The sequence below is a fragment of the Botrytis byssoidea genome (assembly GCF_014898295.1).
Source record: "Botrytis byssoidea strain MUCL 94 chromosome Unknown BBYS_004, whole genome shotgun sequence".
NCBI classification, from domain to species: Eukaryota; Fungi; Ascomycota; class Leotiomycetes; order Helotiales; family Sclerotiniaceae; genus Botrytis; species Botrytis byssoidea.
In genome coordinates this window covers 2102631-2121226 of record NW_024065845.1, presented here as the reverse complement: position 1 = coordinate 2121226, position 18596 = coordinate 2102631, and the positions used below count along the sequence as shown (strand labels likewise).

General features: G+C 42.4%; 4 protein-coding genes across 4 annotated transcripts; 3 read left to right on the top strand and 1 right to left on the bottom strand.

Moving 5' to 3' along the window:
• The first annotated feature begins 408 nt into the window (after positions 1–408).
• On the top strand, positions 409–2543 carry EAE97_002750 (uncharacterized protein). Its single transcript, XM_038873262.1, has 3 exons — positions 409–1062; positions 1137–1637; positions 1739–2543. Exons 1-3 carry the CDS (start codon positions 1041–1043, stop codon positions 2035–2037), a joined length of 822 nt encoding a protein of 273 aa, XP_038736468.1. The 5' UTR covers positions 409–1040; the 3' UTR covers positions 2038–2543.
• Positions 2544–4170: 1627 nt separating this feature from the next.
• EAE97_002749 (uncharacterized protein) lies at positions 4171–6269 on the top strand (the record flags this gene model as incomplete). The annotated part of the gene is made up of 5 exons (XM_038873261.1): positions 4171–4569; positions 4660–5115; positions 5174–5252; positions 5375–5895; positions 5955–6269. The coding sequence occupies 5 exons, from the start codon at positions 4171–4173 to the stop codon at positions 6267–6269; spliced, it is 1770 nt and encodes a 589-aa protein (XP_038736467.1).
• Positions 6270–9296: 3027 nt separating this feature from the next.
• EAE97_002748 (uncharacterized protein) lies at positions 9297–10142 on the bottom strand (the record flags this gene model as incomplete). The annotated part of the gene is made up of 2 exons (XM_038873260.1): positions 9297–10005; positions 10102–10142. The coding sequence occupies 2 exons, from the start codon at positions 10140–10142 to the stop codon at positions 9297–9299; spliced, it is 750 nt and encodes a 249-aa protein (XP_038736466.1).
• Positions 10143–14477: 4335 nt separating this feature from the next.
• On the top strand, positions 14478–17011 carry EAE97_002747 (uncharacterized protein). The gene is made up of 2 exons (XM_038873259.1): positions 14478–16056; positions 16136–17011. Exons 1-2 carry the CDS (start codon positions 14940–14942, stop codon positions 16204–16206), a joined length of 1188 nt encoding a protein of 395 aa, XP_038736465.1. The 5' UTR covers positions 14478–14939; the 3' UTR covers positions 16207–17011.
• Positions 17012–18596: the final 1585 nt, after the last annotated feature.

Here is an 18596-nt window from a genome sequence, read left to right as displayed (position 1 = left end):
TGTTCCATACACCAAAAAGGCTTCCTGTCAATCATGCTGGTCTTGTTAACTCGAAACCGTGCTTCCATGTTTGCCGATGACATTTGAGAGCTAAATGCGAATTAAGGCCCGCTAGATCTTCATTAGCCAGGGGTGCATGACCCTTCGTACCTTTGTACCCGACCAGGCAGGCATCAGAGGAAAAGCGGCGGGGGGTAGAACTTCTTTTAGAATGGATAAAAACGGTTTGTTTGAGAGTCAACTCGGATGGAATGGAGATTGGATTTTGATTCGTAATTTTGAATGCCACGAATTATGGTATGGGTATCTGCAGAGAACCCAAGAGGTAGAAGGATGAGTCTAGCGTATGTAAAGAGGGGTGAGATATGAGCATCGTGTGACCTTTGGTTCTTCTATCACAACTATAACCATAACCATAGCCATGACTATCAACTTATATCTTCTTCCGTGAGAGTCTGAGAGATTAAAACGTGGGTGAAAAATTACGTCCAATTGTGAAGTGTAATACTTGATAAGGTTTAAGGAGGGATCGCAATCTACCCAGGGAGCACCAACTAATTAGATAGTGGAGCGAAGCTTGAAACGGGAATTATTGGATCTTCGATAATCCATCTATCTACCACCAAAACGATAATAATTACCTACGACGCGAGCAGATAATTATTAAGTCACAATTTATTTGTGGAAACGAAAGGACGAAACGATACGTGGTGTGAAGGATTCGGATTGTCGGCATATCTATTGGGATTGAATTGCGATTGGCATTGGCATTGGCATTGGGGTTGACAGGTGGTTTCTTAAGACGATTGATTTATTGCAGACCTGAGCGGTTTGAAATCCATACGAAACAATTACCTCGTACGCCGTTGCGAAAACTTGCAGATTCTGCAGTGCTCTTGATCAAAGGAGGAAAGGGTCAACAAGCAAAGGAACTGGAAGCAGGTAAATTTGCAAAAGCTCGCAAGCCTCAACGTACCTACCTAGTACTACCACTATTGCGCAAATTACGATAAACGTCCAGCGCAGTATTCGCAGTAGAAATGGGAAAGTACTACGCAGCTAGTGAGTTTCTCTCTTCGTCTCTCAATTCCCTACGAGAAATTACCAACAACTAACCACTTCTATCCACCCAATAGATCCTCCTTACTATAAGGAAAAGCCCACCAAAATGGCTTCCATGCGACGTGTGAAAGTATTCGGCCTTTTCGTCTTCATCGCCGTCGTATCCCTCCTCTTCTATACTTCCTCTCTTCGTCAACAGCGCAATCTCGTCAAATCCGACTCCGGGGATTTTTACAGCAAGACCATGAACGGATTGGGAAAGCAAGAAGTGGCAGCTGCAGGAAGCCGAAACGATGAAGATGAAAAAGTAGCAAAACAAATGCAACAAAGATTAAAAGATGCGGCGGATAAAGCAAAAGATAATGCGAATGCGAAGGCGTTTAAACCTGATCCGCCATCGCAGGTTGTAGGGAAGGGAAATGCGGCAGAGGGACAGGGTGGGGAGAGGAGTGTTGCGGGACGGAAGAAGATGAGTGATAAGGCACAAGAAGTTGTCAAAGAGGGGGAGAAGGAGGTGGAGGAAGAAGATATGGAGGTCACGACGGAATTGAATACTATTTTGAAGAAATCGCCGAGTTGGTTTCCCCTTTTCTTTTCTAATCATTTGCACTTCTATTGTATTCCACAAGGTCGGTTCTTCACATTAGAGAACAAGATTAACTAACTACTCGAATAGTAATCATTTTCTCCAAATCTTACTGTCCGCATTCCAAACGCGCAAAGGATATCCTCCTCGAAAAATACACAATCGATCCGTTCCCATATGTGGTGGAACTAGATAAACATGCCCTGGGAGGAAAATTGCAAGGGAGATTGTATCAGCTTACAGGAAGGAGAACAGTCCCCAATGTGTTGATTAATGGGGTCAGTATTGGAGGTGGTGATGATGTGGCGGAATTGGACGAAAAGAAAACATTAGGAGAGAAGGTGAAGGATTTGGGTGGGAAGAAAATTCTGAACGTTAAGGCTAATTAAAGGGGGGAGAGGAGGAGAAAATGGGAATGAGAAGCTGGAATCGGACAGACGATAAGGTCATCACTACGCAGGCGTCTTGTGTAGGCAGACCACAAGAGTCAGTCCGCAGAATAATCCTTTAATAGCGTTTTAGTTTCGTTGTTTTGGGAATCGAAATCAAGCTTTGTATCATTATATTTTCGTTCGGATGGATTGACAGGCGCATTTCCTTTCGTTATCCTTTTTCACACGTACATATTCCATAGAGAAATGGATATTTTCCTCGACTGAGAATTTAATGACATTCTATTCAGGTTCGCGAACTGGAAATCTGGATGTCTGAAGTAGGGTGAGAATGGATGTTGAGACGTTTTTCTTGGGCTTTCTTGAACTAATGATGGTGATGATGACGGTACTGCCCATTATTGGAATCATGGGCTCGTAATCTGGATGGAATACCACTGAAGCCAAAAGGAAAGGATTCAGGAGTGTTGAGGAGTTTGGATACTTGAGGATGGGGTGTAGGTGATGTTCTAGATTGATCGGTTAGGCGGGAACTAGGGAGGGTGCGAGGGTGCGAGGGAAGAATGTGAAGAGGTATCTAGATTGTGGGTTTGGAGCGCTAAGGATGGGAAGGTAGAAGGGGTGTCAAATGGTATCAGCCTTCAGGTCGTGATAGGGAAGGGGAGGATGACGGGAGGGCAGGGGAGGGGAGGGGGAGAAAAAGAAAAATTGGTTGTGTGTTTGAAAGACGCGCCATGTGAGAGAATCATCATGCCAAGGGTTTTGCGGGAGGCTTTTATCTGCCGTTGTGGTATCTACTGCATTAGATTGCACAGTGGTATAATTATTCATAATCCTAGGTATTTATTGTGTTAGTATTACATCCTGAAGCTATTCAACACTAAGGGAAAGGGTCTGAATGGAGGGGGAAGCGTCCCGCCCCCTCCTTCTAGTAGAAAAAGCTAATGTCAAAAGCTGAAGAAAAGAAAAAGAAAAGGACAAACTTCTAAGACAATCTCTAAAACCTATGCAACGCCTACCAATATATATATGCATCGTTGATGAAATTGGGCTGAATGAATTGAGGGGTAGAGAGACTGATCGAGGTCGATAGGCATATGTTTTGACTAATTGTTCGCTTGGCAAAGTCGACTGACTTGGGTAGATCTTCTAACCTTATTCTCATCAATGTCTTGATTCAGATCTGACATGACAGCCACATGATCTAGGCACTTCACGCTTAGGGACTGAAAAATTGATAATCAGATAGATGAAATCGAGACTGTGAAGTTTCGTGAACCATCATCTCTCATCGATTTTCGCAATCCCGTGCGGAGTCTGGAGAATTATTATGTGTGCCTACTAGGTAGTGATGCATTCAGTCATTGTGCTCAGACGTTGGCTAGCGCCAATCAAGAGTTTTGCACAAGAAAAAAAAGTCATCTACGTCAGTGATTGGGTTTTTCTTAAGCTTTCCCCTATGATCGGCATTGATTCATCGTGCATACTTATACGTTGCCCATCTATTTTTTGATGGGTATCGAGAGAATAGGACAAATCGACATCAAGTCGATTGGTTTGTCAGATTGAATGATGTATGGTTAAAGCTTTATTCTTCCGGACAAACATGTCCGGAGGTGTTGCAATACTGCTGATTCGAGCATCTGCAGTGGACTTTTTGGTATGCATTTTGGATCTCGGATTTACGCATTTTGGATTTGATTCGAAAAGGGTAGATTCCACTCGTGAAAAGGCCGAGTCTCGCTGTATGAGCATTGAGGTAAGAGGAGCTAGATTTATCTAGTAGACTGATGCGTTTATTGATAGAAAGTATGATATCATATGGACTGTTGAGAAAGGCCGAGAAGAGTGCACTTGGAATCAAGCTCAATGGAGAAGTAATATGTCCGGCTGTTGAAGCATTTATATATGTATTTGCCTGCTCACTATTTATTTCTATTCTCCATATATACCCATTCTATGCTCATGCTTTGACATACTTCTTGCTTGTTATACTGTTGATAGTCTTCTGCCTCCATTCTTGATAGTCAAAAAGTCCCTTTGTTTCAAGAATATTCACATATTTTTTTGGACACCAAATCGATTTGACACGATAGTTTCTATTCTCTCGATTGGCATCGAACAGTTAGAATGAGGGAACTTTTTCGAGATGCAACGGCTGGAAAATTTTTACGTCTATTGTCAGGGGACAAATTCCTGAAATATCCAGAGGAGCAAGACGCATTTGCAGACAGTGAAAAGGGGAATCCAGACACATGGCGAAGATATTTAAATGTACGGAAGACTCAGAACGTGAGGCATCACGGCACTTGCGAGGAATCTGAGGAGGAGGAAGCGTCTGAAGAAGATAAGGAAATTGATAATGCGGATCAACAGAGAGATCGAAGGCAGGGAGGTAGGCCTTCAAATACGACACTAGGTTCAGACAGCACGAGAGTGGCAAATGAACATACTGTGAGAACGGATAATGGAGGGAAAGATGTTCAAATTATTGATTGGGATCAAACAGAGGGAGCTCTCGATTCAGAGGTATGTTGTTGGAGCCCTTGGAGATATCTCATGCACTTTCAATATGCAGTCTACATTTCTCTTGTAACGTTGACTAATTTTAAACAACAGAACCCACAAAACTGGACGACGGGAAAAAAGTTCTTCGTTACTTTCCTCATCTGTTTACTGACTTTCTCTGTCTACATTGGATCGGCTATATACTCCGCAGGTATCACAGATGTGATGAAACAATTTGGAGTCAGTCAAGTTGCCGCGACAGCTGGTCTCACTCTGTTCGTTGCCGGCTATGGTCTAGGACCCATGATCTGGTCTCCCATGAGTGAGATACCTCAGATTGGGCGGAATCCCGTTTATATTGGTACGCTGGTTGTATTTGTGGTTTTCCAATTCGGTGTCATATATGCGAAGAACTTCGCTATGTTGCTCATCTTCCGATTCTTGACTGGATTCTTTGGTTCGCCGGTATTGGCTACTGGTGGTGCCTCGTTAGCTGATATGTATGCGCCAAAAAAGAGAGCTTACGCAATTGGAATCTGGGGTATGGCTGCTGTGTCCGGTCCTGTGGTAAGTTTTCTGTTTCGATCGCTCCCTCTAAAATTATCAATACTGACAAATTTATTAGCTGGGTCCTTTGGTTGGAGGTTTTGCCGTGGAAAGCAAAGGTTGGACTTGGACTATCTGGGAATTAACATGGTTATCTGGTGAGTTCAATCAATCTCTTGAAAAGTTGATACATTCTGGATGTCATAGTCCCGTCTGCGTTCGACGATCAAGATCACTGGGCACATTTCTCTGGATAGGCTGATACTAATAATTTTTTCAGGATTCGCACTGATCGTCTTAATCCTCCTCTTGCCTGAGACCAGCTCCGCCAATATCCTGTATCGTCGACGTCGACGTCTCGAAAAGTCCAGCGGTGTTGATAATCTCAAATCCGAACCGGAACTCGAGGCCGATGAAATGACTACCGAAGACAAAATCAACATGGCGCTCATCCTCCCATTCTCACTCACCTTCTCAGAACCCATTCTTTTCTGCCTCAATCTCTACATTGCACTCATTTACGGTCTTCTATACGTTTGGTTCGAATCGTTCGCCATTGTGTTTGTCGAGATTCACGGCTTTAGTTTGGGGTTGGAGGGATTGGCTTTCCTTGGTATCTTCGTCGGATCCCTTGTGGTTATCCCGCCATTTTTCTTGTATCTATACAAATTTCAAGAACCAAGGTTTGATGAGAGTGGCAATATCAAACCTGAGATCAGATTGCAACCGGCTTTTGTAGGAGCCTTTTGCATTCCTATCTGCTTGTTCTGGTTTGGATGGACAAGTAAAGAAAGTATTCACGTATGTTTCCTCTCCTTTTTTCTCATCATACTCCCTAGAAATAAACTGACCCAACCCAGTGGATCGTCCCCATCATCGGCTCAGCCTTTTTCTCCATCGGTGCCTTCCTCCTCTTCAACTCAGTCCTCAACTACATCGGCGATGCATATCCCAAAGTGGCAGCATCAGCATTTGCAGGAAACGATTTCATGCGCTCGTGTTTCGGCGCCGGTTTCCCGCTCTTTGCTAATGCCATGTTTAAGAATCTGGGAGTGCCGTGGGCGAGTTCCACTCTGGCATTTATTAGTGTCGCGTTTATACCGATTCCGTTTATTTTGTATAAATGGGGTGAGAAGATTAGAATGAAGAGTAAGAGGGCAAGACATGATATCTAGAAGGGAAGAGGAGATCAATGTAGTGGTTATGGTGGTGATATTGATGAAGAAGTGGTTATGATTAAAATTGTATTAATGTCTATAGATAGAGATGGCACTGGGATTTTCCAGTGTGTCAGTTGATGAAGATTATGAGGCTCGATTCGGTAGGGGGTGGGTATGGATTACTTAAAAGTTAACGACGAGAAGAGTTCAATACAATGTATTAACATCTTCACAATCATACACATGTTTTCACTTGCATGGATTTCTTTTATATTTCTTTTATTAATCTACCACCATTTACCCCCACAACAATAGCAGAAATAGAGGAACACAATTCATACCTCGACAAGTACCTATCTTCCCAACCGTCCCCATCAGTATCAAAATTCTAGGTATATATACCGAATCCCACCGAAAATTACTTTATGAATTAGTCAGCAAATAGGCGTCGTGACGGAGTGGTTAACGTGATTGACTCGAATTAAGCTTCAACTTTCTCTGGAGTCATTAGATTTCAGTGATGTGAGGTCAGGATACGATATCAATTCCTTTCGGGGGCGCATGTTCGAATCATGCCGACGTCGAGATTGATTTTTTGGGCCTTGGGTTTTGGGAGAGTATATGAGGGGGAATGGAAGGGATGGGAGGTTTGTATTTGGTTGGCGGTGGTGAAGGATGAGAGGGAGTGGAGAGAGAGTATTTTTGGGTGGAGTGGATAGAATGGATGGAGTATCGGAGTGGGATGGATGTATTTTATGGTGGGGGTGGAGTGGAGTTCTTCGTGGTTTTGATAGCGGATTGGAGAGCGCATGTGCCATGAGAGGTGGGATGTAGAAGGTTGAGATATACGGAATCCTCTGGCAAAAAGAGACTTTTGCAAAGAGCAGATAGAGCATACATGTGATGATTAGAAGTGTAGCGATGATTCAAGGGTGGCTCTCCATTAGCGAACTAAATGGCTGGCTGGAATTGAACATAATTGAAAGGCCTTTATCCAGATTGTTACTTTATACACACATATAGATATCACCCTCTTAACTGCAGAATTAAGCAAAAGCTGAGTTTATGTTTAGATAGCTGGACCTTATTGATATAATTGCTAGATGATTTATAATTCCAATAGAGTTGAAGAACTCAATCCCGTCAACTTTTTTTTCACGGACAAAGAGGTTGGCCTAAGCTCTTGTGCTAAGTAGATCACGTGCATTTGTCCCGCGATAAAAATTCTTTTTCTAGAGAGAAAATTTGCATCTCAAGTAGGAAGTATGAAGATGTCTCGTATTGATCAATATCAGAAGCTTGCATACAGATGCAGACCTATCTAATTTAATCCGGCAGCAAATATTCGTATGCATACTTCAAATCAGCGGGAGATAATATATACCGTAGCCGCGAGATTTGATCATATTCTCAGGCGCGAAGAAATTCCGACGGTGGGGTACGGTACAGAATGTGTTTATATATTTTCATAACTACCCTTACTGATTAGTCAGAAAGGCCAGATGGCGCAATGGTAGCGCATTGCTTTCCGGTGGCAAAGGTTGTGGGTTCGAGTCCCATTCTGGTCGATTTTGTTTTGGAGATTTGGAGATGTTTTTTTGGAGGTTTGAGATGAGAGTATTGGAGGGGTTGAGTGGGAGAGTGAACTTTGAAGTTTTATTAGTTGGGTTGGACATATTACTAAGCAGGTTAGTTTGTTGCACGTCTACAATTGTTGGATGAGGATACCTAGGCGAGATGGTTGAAGGGGTCTTTTTGTGGAGTGTGATTTATGAGACTGGGATTCTTTGAAAAGGTTCGGGATATATATTGATATGGTCTAAAAAGACTCGAGTCATGCATGTACTTCCATCATGTACCAATTAGTTAACTAACCTTACCAGAGCGAAACATTTGTGCCAATTGTGGTGATCGCGAATTGGACGTAGCTACCGGGACCTCACACTCAGTGAAGAGCATGGTATAAAATAGCACAATGCGGACAGGAGATCACAGCGGTCACTATTTCTTTGCATAGACATGGCGTTGCATGCTCGACGATGATTGTTGGCACGTGGTTATTTTGCTGGCAATTCTACAGAGATCACGTGTAGCAGTATAGCTTGGGAGGCGATGCAACACAATTCACATTTCCGCGTTTCGATTACATTGACGGCAGTTGGCATTATCCGAAACTTTCATTTCGACAACCTATTGGTTGCTTTTACTGAAACAATCTTTCATAGTAACAAGAGATATTTTTAACGTCCATTCTTTCGGTCATCAAGCTCCTCAAATTTTGTACTAGGGAGTCTATCACGAATTTCGATCGTCAGTCAACTATCAATTTCAACGTCTTCCACTTTCATCAATTCAATTATGACCGGTGGGTGAAGTATCAAGAACTTCAAGCTCCAAAGTCTGAGTCGGTTTGTGGATGAAGAGGTGAACGGTAGTGTTTCTTGTCGAGATCTGTGATTTATGCACCACGCCAGTAAGCCGTGCTTGCCGAGAGGAAGGACTTTATATGATGTTCGAATTGCATACCGGGTGGATCAAAGTATTTCGCAGTGGGCCATTACGAGATCAGATTATATACGTTCTGCGTATGTAGTTCAGATCCGATCTAAAGGTTGATGTTCGGGGCTTCGCACTCTGCAACGATTATTTGGTGGAAACTTTCGAATATGGCATTAACAGCGACCATGCCATACATGGTTTCCGAGTAGATAGTACGCTAAATCCGATCCTGGACTCCAGGTAAAGCACTGTACAAATATTTGGTTTCCATGAAGCACATGATCGTCTCCCTCTCTTAGAACTACTCTCAGTTCACCGCATGAGCAGTCCTACTGAAGTAACCTAGTTTTATTCAATCGACATGACCAGTCTATTTGTTTGTCTTCGATCATTAGAATCGGTCGATTGGTCAGCAAGTGCTCAGCAATTTCTCGTTCATTGTATACTCTATCCGTCCTTGCAGTTAGTTGGATCGTTGAGTTTAAGCGATGGATTAGCACGATTCCGACTATTTCGGGCCAAGCATATGCGCTGCGGCTGACCCTAACTCCATGCTATCAGTATGATTGATACCTTTGTGGTAAATTTCTGTCGCCAATAGCTTCCTCCAGGCAGCTTATACGACTCCGACTTCTTGACATCGACACTGATATATCGTCCAACCACACCTTGATACTCGACCTTTATGTTCGTTGAGAACTTCTCCCTCCTTTCTTGAGCTATTCCTTTCTGCTCTACTTTGAGCTGGTATCGTGTGCCCATATAGCCTTCTTGTATCAAATGAGATCCGTATCTGGAATAGAATTTGGCAAACGCATTGTAGATACCGGTTACTTCATCGAAATCCTTGAGATCCTTGAATATTAACTTCCAGGTCGGGAGCTTGGCAGCGGTACTGATGAACTCGTCTTCTACTGAATCATAGGTCATCTGCTTATTAACTACACTGATGGAGTAAATCTCCTGGTCAAGACTGTAGATTCCATACAAACTTGTTGATTTGAAATCTGTACCGTACTCGCACCCTGCGCCACCTTCGGCAGAGACTCCGGCATAATTAGCGGTTACTCTTGTATCGATTTTGAAATCACTGGCGAGTTCTGTTCCAAAACGGCAGATGAGACTACGGGTCACTGATTTGGATCCCGTGGAGTGTTGCTCGAAATTCTTGAGTAGCCAATATTTCGTCTTGGAACCCGGTGGCTGGAATTCCTTTCCCGGCTCAGCGCGTTTTAAGAAGTTGTATTTCGATCTGACTCCAGTGTTGTGGAAAGATCAAAAGGATCAACACCTGAATTGAGTAGTTTTTAGAAGATGCTGTGCAGGCATAGAACGAAGTAAAGCTTACCTTGTAGAAACAAATTTACAGTCTATCCGACTGCTGTACATACTGGAAGGAGCTCTGGATGTTGAGAATTAAGTTTGCTCTCCATATTGCTGGCAAATTTATATAATCGATGAATTGGGAGAAGAGATAGAAGAATAGAGTTTTAGAGCTAGAGGTAGGTAGGTAGAATGGATCTCTGAATAGAAGAGAGAGAATCAACACGAGCATGAACCAAATTCTTGTAGAATTGAACTTCGTTTAACGTGTACCACGTTGATAATTTAACTCTATAGCAAAAGATATCTTGACTGTGGAAATTGCCGATCAATGGGCATTGTTACTGGATGTAGAGTGAATAAGGGAGAAGTAGATGCTGAATACAGTAATTTAGTACACACAAACAGTGGAGCACAACAGTTCAATCATAATCAAGGGCCTCCTAGATGATTTCTTGATAGAGTGGGGTGAACTCGTACACTGTATATTGCACTCTGTACACAAGGACATGACATAGCGCCTTTGTAAAACCTGATAGTTACCGAAGCAGCTTACCTGCGGAACGCCATAAACGTCATGTTGATCGCAGCAACGGTTGTTTTCAATACATGTATAGAGATATTATACTACCAAGTAGTCATTACATAGTTGTGAACAACTCAAGTTACAGATATCGGAAATTTGCATCAATGTCAAGATCCACAGCAACTTCTCCGCAATTTTGAGTAACCGATCTGCAAGAAGATGTTAGCTGAAGTAATGATGAAAGGACTTCTCTGGAAAGATCTCCCCGTTGTCGTAAACTGTTATCGTCGTCCTCATCCTCTCCTTCAAGTAAGAAGCTAGCGCTCTTTGTGATGGTGGAAGGCGAATACATTGTCTGCTTCAGCATCCTTCATAGGAACGCACAACACCTCAAATATCACAATCCGCAACAGATGTCATACGAAATATCTTTACATACTGAACAACAATGCACCAATTTACCTTTGATTTCATGACTGCGCATTGAACTAGAGAGCATGTGTATATCTATTATCGCCCCAATTTACATGCAGCAAGGAACTCTATCCACTACCAGGAACTACATCAGGACGCTGGTCCAACAAATTAAAAAAAGGTGCAAATAGTTTCTTCTGAACTGCATGATCATCACGAACCACCCCATTTCTCTCAGCCCATCCTTTCAACTTATCCCAACCAATCCATTCCCACCCCTCGCATTTCTCAGGTTCCAAAACCCGCGGTACTTCACCACATCAACAAACTTACAGACCGAATTATGATAGGGTTCACCACAGGGAATCATTCATTACCAATGCATTGAACATTTCATGAGACACGTGATGGCAGAGGAACTAAATATAGCAGTCGCCTCAGCATATCTACCAAATATTTGTTCAGTATTGATTCCATTCGTACCATCGATACTACCCGGGACAAAATCTAGCATGAAACCCTCGAAACGATTGAAAAAACCATCTGGATAAGTTGATTCAAAGGGAGGAATTATACCGTTTGCTGGACTATACTATCGAGATTGAATCTATGGCAGGCAGATACTAGACTACTTAGACCGTCGATCTATACAGGAAGGAACACAGGTACATTGAGTGGATGAAATATGGATATTGGAGCATCGGCGGTGCTCATTGACTTCATGGACTTTAAGAATAGCTGATGCCAAAACCATTGTTCAGTGCAGGAAATTGGGGTTTCATCAACCTACCCTTTGAGGAAAGTGTGTGGGAAGCCATGAAGCGACGGAAAAGACCATTGAATGTTTTCGAGGGATGGAAGGATATTGTACTTGAGTAACTTTATTCGATAACTTATTCTTGTAAATTATGGCGTGAAAGACGTAAATGTCGAGATACTATGTAATCAAAGTAACAAATCTAGTACGATTGGAATGACTGAGATCTAACCCAGGAATGTTTAGAACATGCAAGGTTTTGCATATATATGCTTTTAATGAAGAAAGAATGAGCAAGAGGGGTAGTTTCCTTTAGCAGCTCCTAACACTAACTAAACTTAGCGTAGAAATAACCTCTAGTCAAAAGATTATCTCGACTTCATTTCTTGAATATCTCAGAACTGGGAGATCTTTCGAGAAAGTTTTCGTATCTGATACTCATGTTGAAGCAATTATCGAAGGGAATGTAGACAGGAATGCATCATGAGACGAATGGTGGGTTGCCCCTCGAGACTCGGACTAGAACAGAATATCAAAGTTGCTCTCCTTCATCAATCGATGCTTGCATATGTTCCTCAAGAGTTTTGAAAATTTAACTGTGATAGTTTCACATTTTTCTCAAGGGATTCGCAATATTCATTCTACATGATGTGGCGAGAACTGACCTGGAATGATCAGACGAAAAGGATTTCAATGTTAGTCTTCATTATGACCCAAGAGAAAAGGGCAAAAAAGTGCGAACGGAACAAGAGGTGGGCATGTTTTGACTATCATGAAAGCAGAAATTGGAGTACGAATGTATGAATATGAACATAGGAATTATGTCGAGATTCCTTTTCATCTCCGTACTTTCGCTTTCCGTACTTCGGTTTGAAGAAGCACATGTTAGAGCCACGTTGACTGAGTCGATACACAACACGCTGTACAAAATAAATACAAGTACACTTGTACCGCCATTGAACCAGACATTTCTCTTAATCCCATGAATCTTCAGATGAGGTTTGCATACTCTTTCGCCCAACGACTCACTCTCGTTCATTTATTCATTCATGATTGCCCGGTCAGAATCTTCGAGCATCGGCAGACGTGGCAAGTATCCACATCTCAAGCGACACAACGTTTGATCTTACGGAAGTAGCGTCTTGCATATAAGACTTATAGACCGAGTACTAGAGTAGTTATCCGATTTGGTACTTGTTGTCAAAGTCCATCATGTCATCTGTTGGTTGATGCAGGGACTCGAGAGGCAAGAGTCGAGACTGTGTTTCACATCTCGATGATGATGATGATGATGATGATGATGATGGCGTCAGGATTTGGATTGAGTGGATTTCCGTTGAGTGAGTGAGTGGGATTTTGACCCGTCGGGGGGTTCTTTGATTGTGCGTATTGCGTCGTGCATTTGTGCTAGATTTATTCTTTCGGATGGCGAGGGAAATTTCCCGAAACAGGAAGAAGAAGAAGGAGAAGAAGAAGAAGAAGAAAGTTTAGACTCTAGATTCCAACTTCCAAGGAATGAAAATGTTTCGTAGATTAAATCTCAAAATAGAGTAGGCTTAGAAGATAAAAAAGCAGGTACAGTACTGTATGTACCTGACTGACCTGTGGTAACGCCATCGGTTCGGGTATCGGTGTGTAATCTTGTGGGGTTATCAACGTATCAAGGTGTCAAAAGTGGATTAGGAAGGTGAAGGAGTCTTGAGTAGAGTGAGGATTTTCTATTCGGTGAGCTTCATTTTGCTATCTCTAGGTGAAATACTTCACCTACAATATGTACCTCCTTCTCCATCCAAAATTGAATGGGGGAGAATTAGATGTATAGTAAAATTGATGATGGTTCCTCTCTTACTTCTCTAACTCCAAAGGATATTAGACAAATAGACATGATTTTTGAAAGCTTTGATACAATACTGACCGTGGTGAGTATCGTCTCGACTCTCGAGGTCATTAACCGCTCTTTGATTCCCATTTTGGGCCTAATTGTGATCAAATGGACCCAAATTTAGTTGCTTATCGCCTGATTGTTGCCCCGCTAGCGATAAACGTAAACAATTGTATGGATGTATGGATGGATGTATGGATGTATGGATGTATGGATGGATGTATGTATGTATGGATGTATGGATGTATGGATGTATGGATGGATGGATGTATGTATGTATGTATGGATGTATGTATGTATGTATGTACTGTAGCGTGTGTAGGTATCTTTTTTACCCGAACAGCTGCAGGTACCTTACTGATGAATGGAGCGACGATGGAGTAGAACATCTATCGTAATAAAGATTCAATCTTCACCAATCAATTCAATTCAATTCGATTCAATTCAATCCTCCATAATAATTTCTACAGAAAAAAACTTCATAATTACATTTCACTTGAATCAGATCTGATCAGATCTCCATTCAATTTCAAACCAGTACTGTACTGTACGTGTGTACGAAATCAAGAAAATACGAAATTCGCCTTGGTCCTTCTTTTTTAGTCCTTGGTAGGGAAAATTTGGGTGGTTGGGAAAACGGTCAATTAACTCCATTCCCAGCCCAGCTATTTTTTTCCCTTTCCCTTAAAGCCAAAGGGAAAAAAAAAAAAAGTTCAGCCATCGACATTTTTGAATAAGTGGTATTCCACACCCACAGTCACACTCACACTCACACTCACCACTGCTTCTGTTACAGTTCCTTCTCTTTTCCATTCCAGAGATATACCATACCATACCATACCATACCATACCTACCACCTTGATCAATATCAATCATTTCGGGAGATAAGACTTTCTAGACATACATATTCACATTCGTTTGGATAGAAACGACCTTTCTTGCCATCCGAGCATATACAAAGTAACATACATATCTCATACAAGTGGTAGTGTCGACGAAAGTGGGGTTTGCATCCTTTGGATTGGCCATTTATCGTCGAGCTATTTTACTTCACACCGCTGCTGCATGTGAAGGAGTCATTGAGTTCCTGAAGATCTTTTTGCTGGTGGAAAAGTAAAAATTAAAAAAAGATTCTCAATCCGTTGAGAGACTGATTTGATACATACCCATCTTTTGGCGTTGTACAATCGTTTGGTTCGAGTTCACTACTCCGACAATATTCATATACATACATAGCTTCGACTTCCCCCATCACACAATCACAACACCCCACAGTCGACAAAATGCGGATCTCCAAAGGCAACCCGCAACTCCTCTCACTTCTCCTCCTCACCCTCTCCAATACCTCTCCAGTGTCCGCAGGTCCCTTCCCTAAAGATGATATTCACGATCTCGGTTTCTCATACCTTATGGACCGCTCTTGCGTTTCCTACTGCGGCGCCGACAACCAATATTGTTGTACCGCTGGCCAAGCCTGCTACACTTCCGCAGGAAATGTAGCTTACTGTTCTGCCTCTACTGCCGGCTCCGGTGGCTGGGCGGTCTACACAACCACCTACACCGAAACCGATTTATTGGTCGGAACAAGCACATACAGTTCCTACTACGCCACTACCACCTCCGGAGGCAGCGCCGCCATTTGCGATACCAGCTCGGGCGAAACTTCCTGCGGAACAATCTGTTGTGCCAGCGATCAGATGTGTGAATACAGTGGACAATGTACTGCTAGAACAAGTCTCTGGTCCTACACTGCTACTTCTGGTACCTACTCCGCTCCTGTTCGTCCAACAGGTGCCGCAACGTCTACTGCTACCGTCTCAGCCACGACTACCGAGCCCTTTATCCCTCCAGCTACTGCAAGCGGAAGCACCTTGCCCATCACGAGCACTAGCTCGAACAATTTGAGCGGAGGCGCTATTGCAGGAATTGTCATCGGTACGATTCTCGGAGTTATTCTCTTGCTCCTCTTGTGTTTCTGCTGTATTGTCAAGGGACTCTGGGATTCCGTTCTCGCACTCTTCGGTGGTAAATCCCGGAGACGCGAAGGTGGTACTCGTACCGAGCGTATCGAGACCGTAGAGCGTTATCACAGACATGGATCTACGGCTGGAGGAGCAGCAATGGGAGGTGCTGCCGGAGCTCGTAGAGAAAATAATGGATGGTTTGGAGGCGCGCGAACAGATAAGCCAACGAGAGTTGTAGAGACGAGGAAGAAGCAGAGTAGTGGCATGGGGGGAATGGGTGCCGTGGGTGCGGGATTGGTAGGGTTGGCGGCGGTGTTGGGATTGAGGAAGAAGGAGGCTGAGAGGAGGGATGAGAAGAGGAGACCGGGTCCTACGGCGACGGTGACGGATATTAGCAGTACTTATTATACTGATAGTTACACGGGAACGAGTGCTAGTAAGTAATTTTCTTTCCTTCGGCGCTTTGGTCGTGGGGTATGGAAATGTGGAGAATGACGACTAACATACAATCGCAGGTTCCGCAAGCTCGGATAGGAGAACGAGAGAGGATACGAGGAGAGATAGAGATAGGAGCGTGAGGAGATAATTCTCATTTCCTATCTTATCTTTGACGATCTAGTCTATTCTCACTAGACCATCTCGATTTATTTGGGGATCATCTCACACATACACACGAGATTATCCACCCTCTCACATATCAAAAACAGCACAAAGACAGCACCAACAAAAAAAACATACACATGAATGAAAAACACGAATTTAAGAGATTCGAGAGATTTTTCCGGCAGGCATTAGCGATTTGACTCATTTCTCTGGCGTTATTTGTTTTATTTTTTGTTTATAATTTTCCTTTTCCTTTTTTGCATTTCATTTCCTTTCCTGCGTTTCTTTTCTTTCACACCAAAAGAACAAGGAAGAGGAAGAAGAGATGGAATATGCATGAGGAATGATGAATGAATGGGTGGGTGGGTGGCTCGGTTTACCTCGCAAACTTCAATACTGCTTGCTTGCTATATGTTACGAAAGCTTGAAAGCGTTTATACCAATTTGAGCAGGCATGCGTACATAGTTTACACGAGATGAGATGAGGGTATCGGGTGCTTTTGTATTTTTACGACTTTTGTATGAAGGGATGAATGAGGAAAGGGGACATGAAATGAACTGGTTGGATGGTAAAGAGGAAAGGTTGGGTTAATGAAAGTGTGATGAGCGGAACGGATAATGGTTTTGGAGGTTGGGTGGCCACCTATGGAATGATTGAATGAATGGATGTGTGTGAGAAGGGGGAGGGTTATACATACATACACACTTGCATACATACGTGCATATACATTGAGTAAATGTATGCATACAGCGGCTTCTACGAATAAAAAACCCATGTTTAAAATTTACTCAACGTCTTCATGTTCTGCGAATTTGTGAAATATGCTGTTTGTTTGTTTGTTGCCTTTGCGTCGCTTCTGAATTCTTTGCTTCGTTCACGTCGGTAGCGATGTGCTGGATTGATGTGATGTAATTATACAACATGTCGATGCAAATATGACGAACGATAATGGGAGATGGTTAGATATACATTTAAATATTCATTCTCAACTATTCATCCTTCTTTCCCTTTTTCTCAGTAGAGAAAAAATATCACAAATAGACTCCCCTCTCCTCTCCTCCTTTCCCCTCCCCTTCTGATTTCCCCCTCAAAAACAACCATTGAACTCCTACCAATAGTCATCTATCTCCTCGGTATCGATAGATATGAGGTACCTAGATATACTTCTCGATTAAACCACCCAGAATATATAACTACACTCTCTACCCCAATCCCAAATCCCATTCATATCCCCATCCCCATTTCTATCCCAATCTCTAGTCATACATACCTATCTATAGGAAGTAGCCCTCTCTCAACTTCCAACCTCTTACCCCCTTCAATCTTTTGTTGCCGCAAAAGCTGGCTCAAGAAGTTCCGACAAGTATCAAGGAAATCAAGGAAGAGGCTAGGAAAGAAGGATGGAAAATATAGTGCACCATGAATCTAGAATCTAAAAACTAAAATGTATTCTCTCATTCTCTCATTCTCTCATACCAACACCTCTCTCCATACGTATGCGCATATAAACATCCATATGTATACAAACATCCATATAAACACACATAAATAGCTCCAAGCGATCAGTATCACTCACATACAAATAGATGTGGATAAATATGATAACTGCGGATAAATATGGAAGAACGATATTATTAACGCCCTTTATACATATAATTGATAATATCGATATTTGACAGCCTAGCATAAAACAGGATGGAATATAATGACATGGAATATAATAGGATGGGGAGTTTTCTATATTGACGAGCGAGAGAGAGAGAGAGAGAGGAGTTATAATGATAGGACCCTATAATCAAGACGATATGTTACCGAGAAAGAAAGAGAGAGTGAAAAAGGGATTGATGATATGATGTCGAATGATGTGAAACGAAACGAGTGTATCTTGTAAATAGATACATACATACATACAACCATGAGAATTATAAAGATAGCAAAAATAGTAATAGTATTCACAAACACTCAATCCTATTATACTCTACAACTGACGAGAGACTCAATGTATCGAATCAGATAGGGGGGCTGTGATTTCATTTCTCGTTCTCCTCCACCTTCTCGTCCACATCCTCCACTGAGATATGACGAGACGAGACGAAACGAGACGAAATGTTCCCGACGAGATTCGAAATTCGGAACTTGAAGCGGAGAAAAAATATCGCCATACAATTCAATTGCCTAAGTATTAACCCAAAAAAGAAAGAAAATAAGTGTAAAAGAGGGTGATGCTGAAGGATTTGAATATTGAATATTGGGTACTGAATAAGTAATTTTGTACATATATCAACAGGTACCTAGATATACGAAAGCAGCGTATACGCAAGAACAAAGGCAACTATGTGTGTATGTTACTGTGTAGAAGCATGGAGCGGTGG

Bases quoted from the DNA above. Each gene is read 5' to 3' on its own strand.
- EAE97_002750 (XM_038873262.1), top strand. From the start codon at position 1,041: ATGGGAAAGTACTACGCAGCTA. The intron at 1,063-1,136 runs GTGAGTTTCTCT...TCCACCCAATAG, and splicing joins GGGAAAGTACTACGCAGCTA to ATCCTCCTTACTATAAGGAA. The intron at 1,638-1,738 runs GTTGGTTTCCCC...CTACTCGAATAG, and splicing joins TATTTTGAAGAAATCGCCGA to TAATCATTTTCTCCAAATCT.
- EAE97_002747 (XM_038873259.1), top strand. From the start codon at position 14,940: ATGCGGATCTCCAAAGGCAACCCGCAACTCCTCTCACTTCTCCTCCTC. The intron at 16,057-16,135 runs GTAAGTAATTTT...ATACAATCGCAG, and splicing joins TTACACGGGAACGAGTGCTA to GTTCCGCAAGCTCGGATAGG.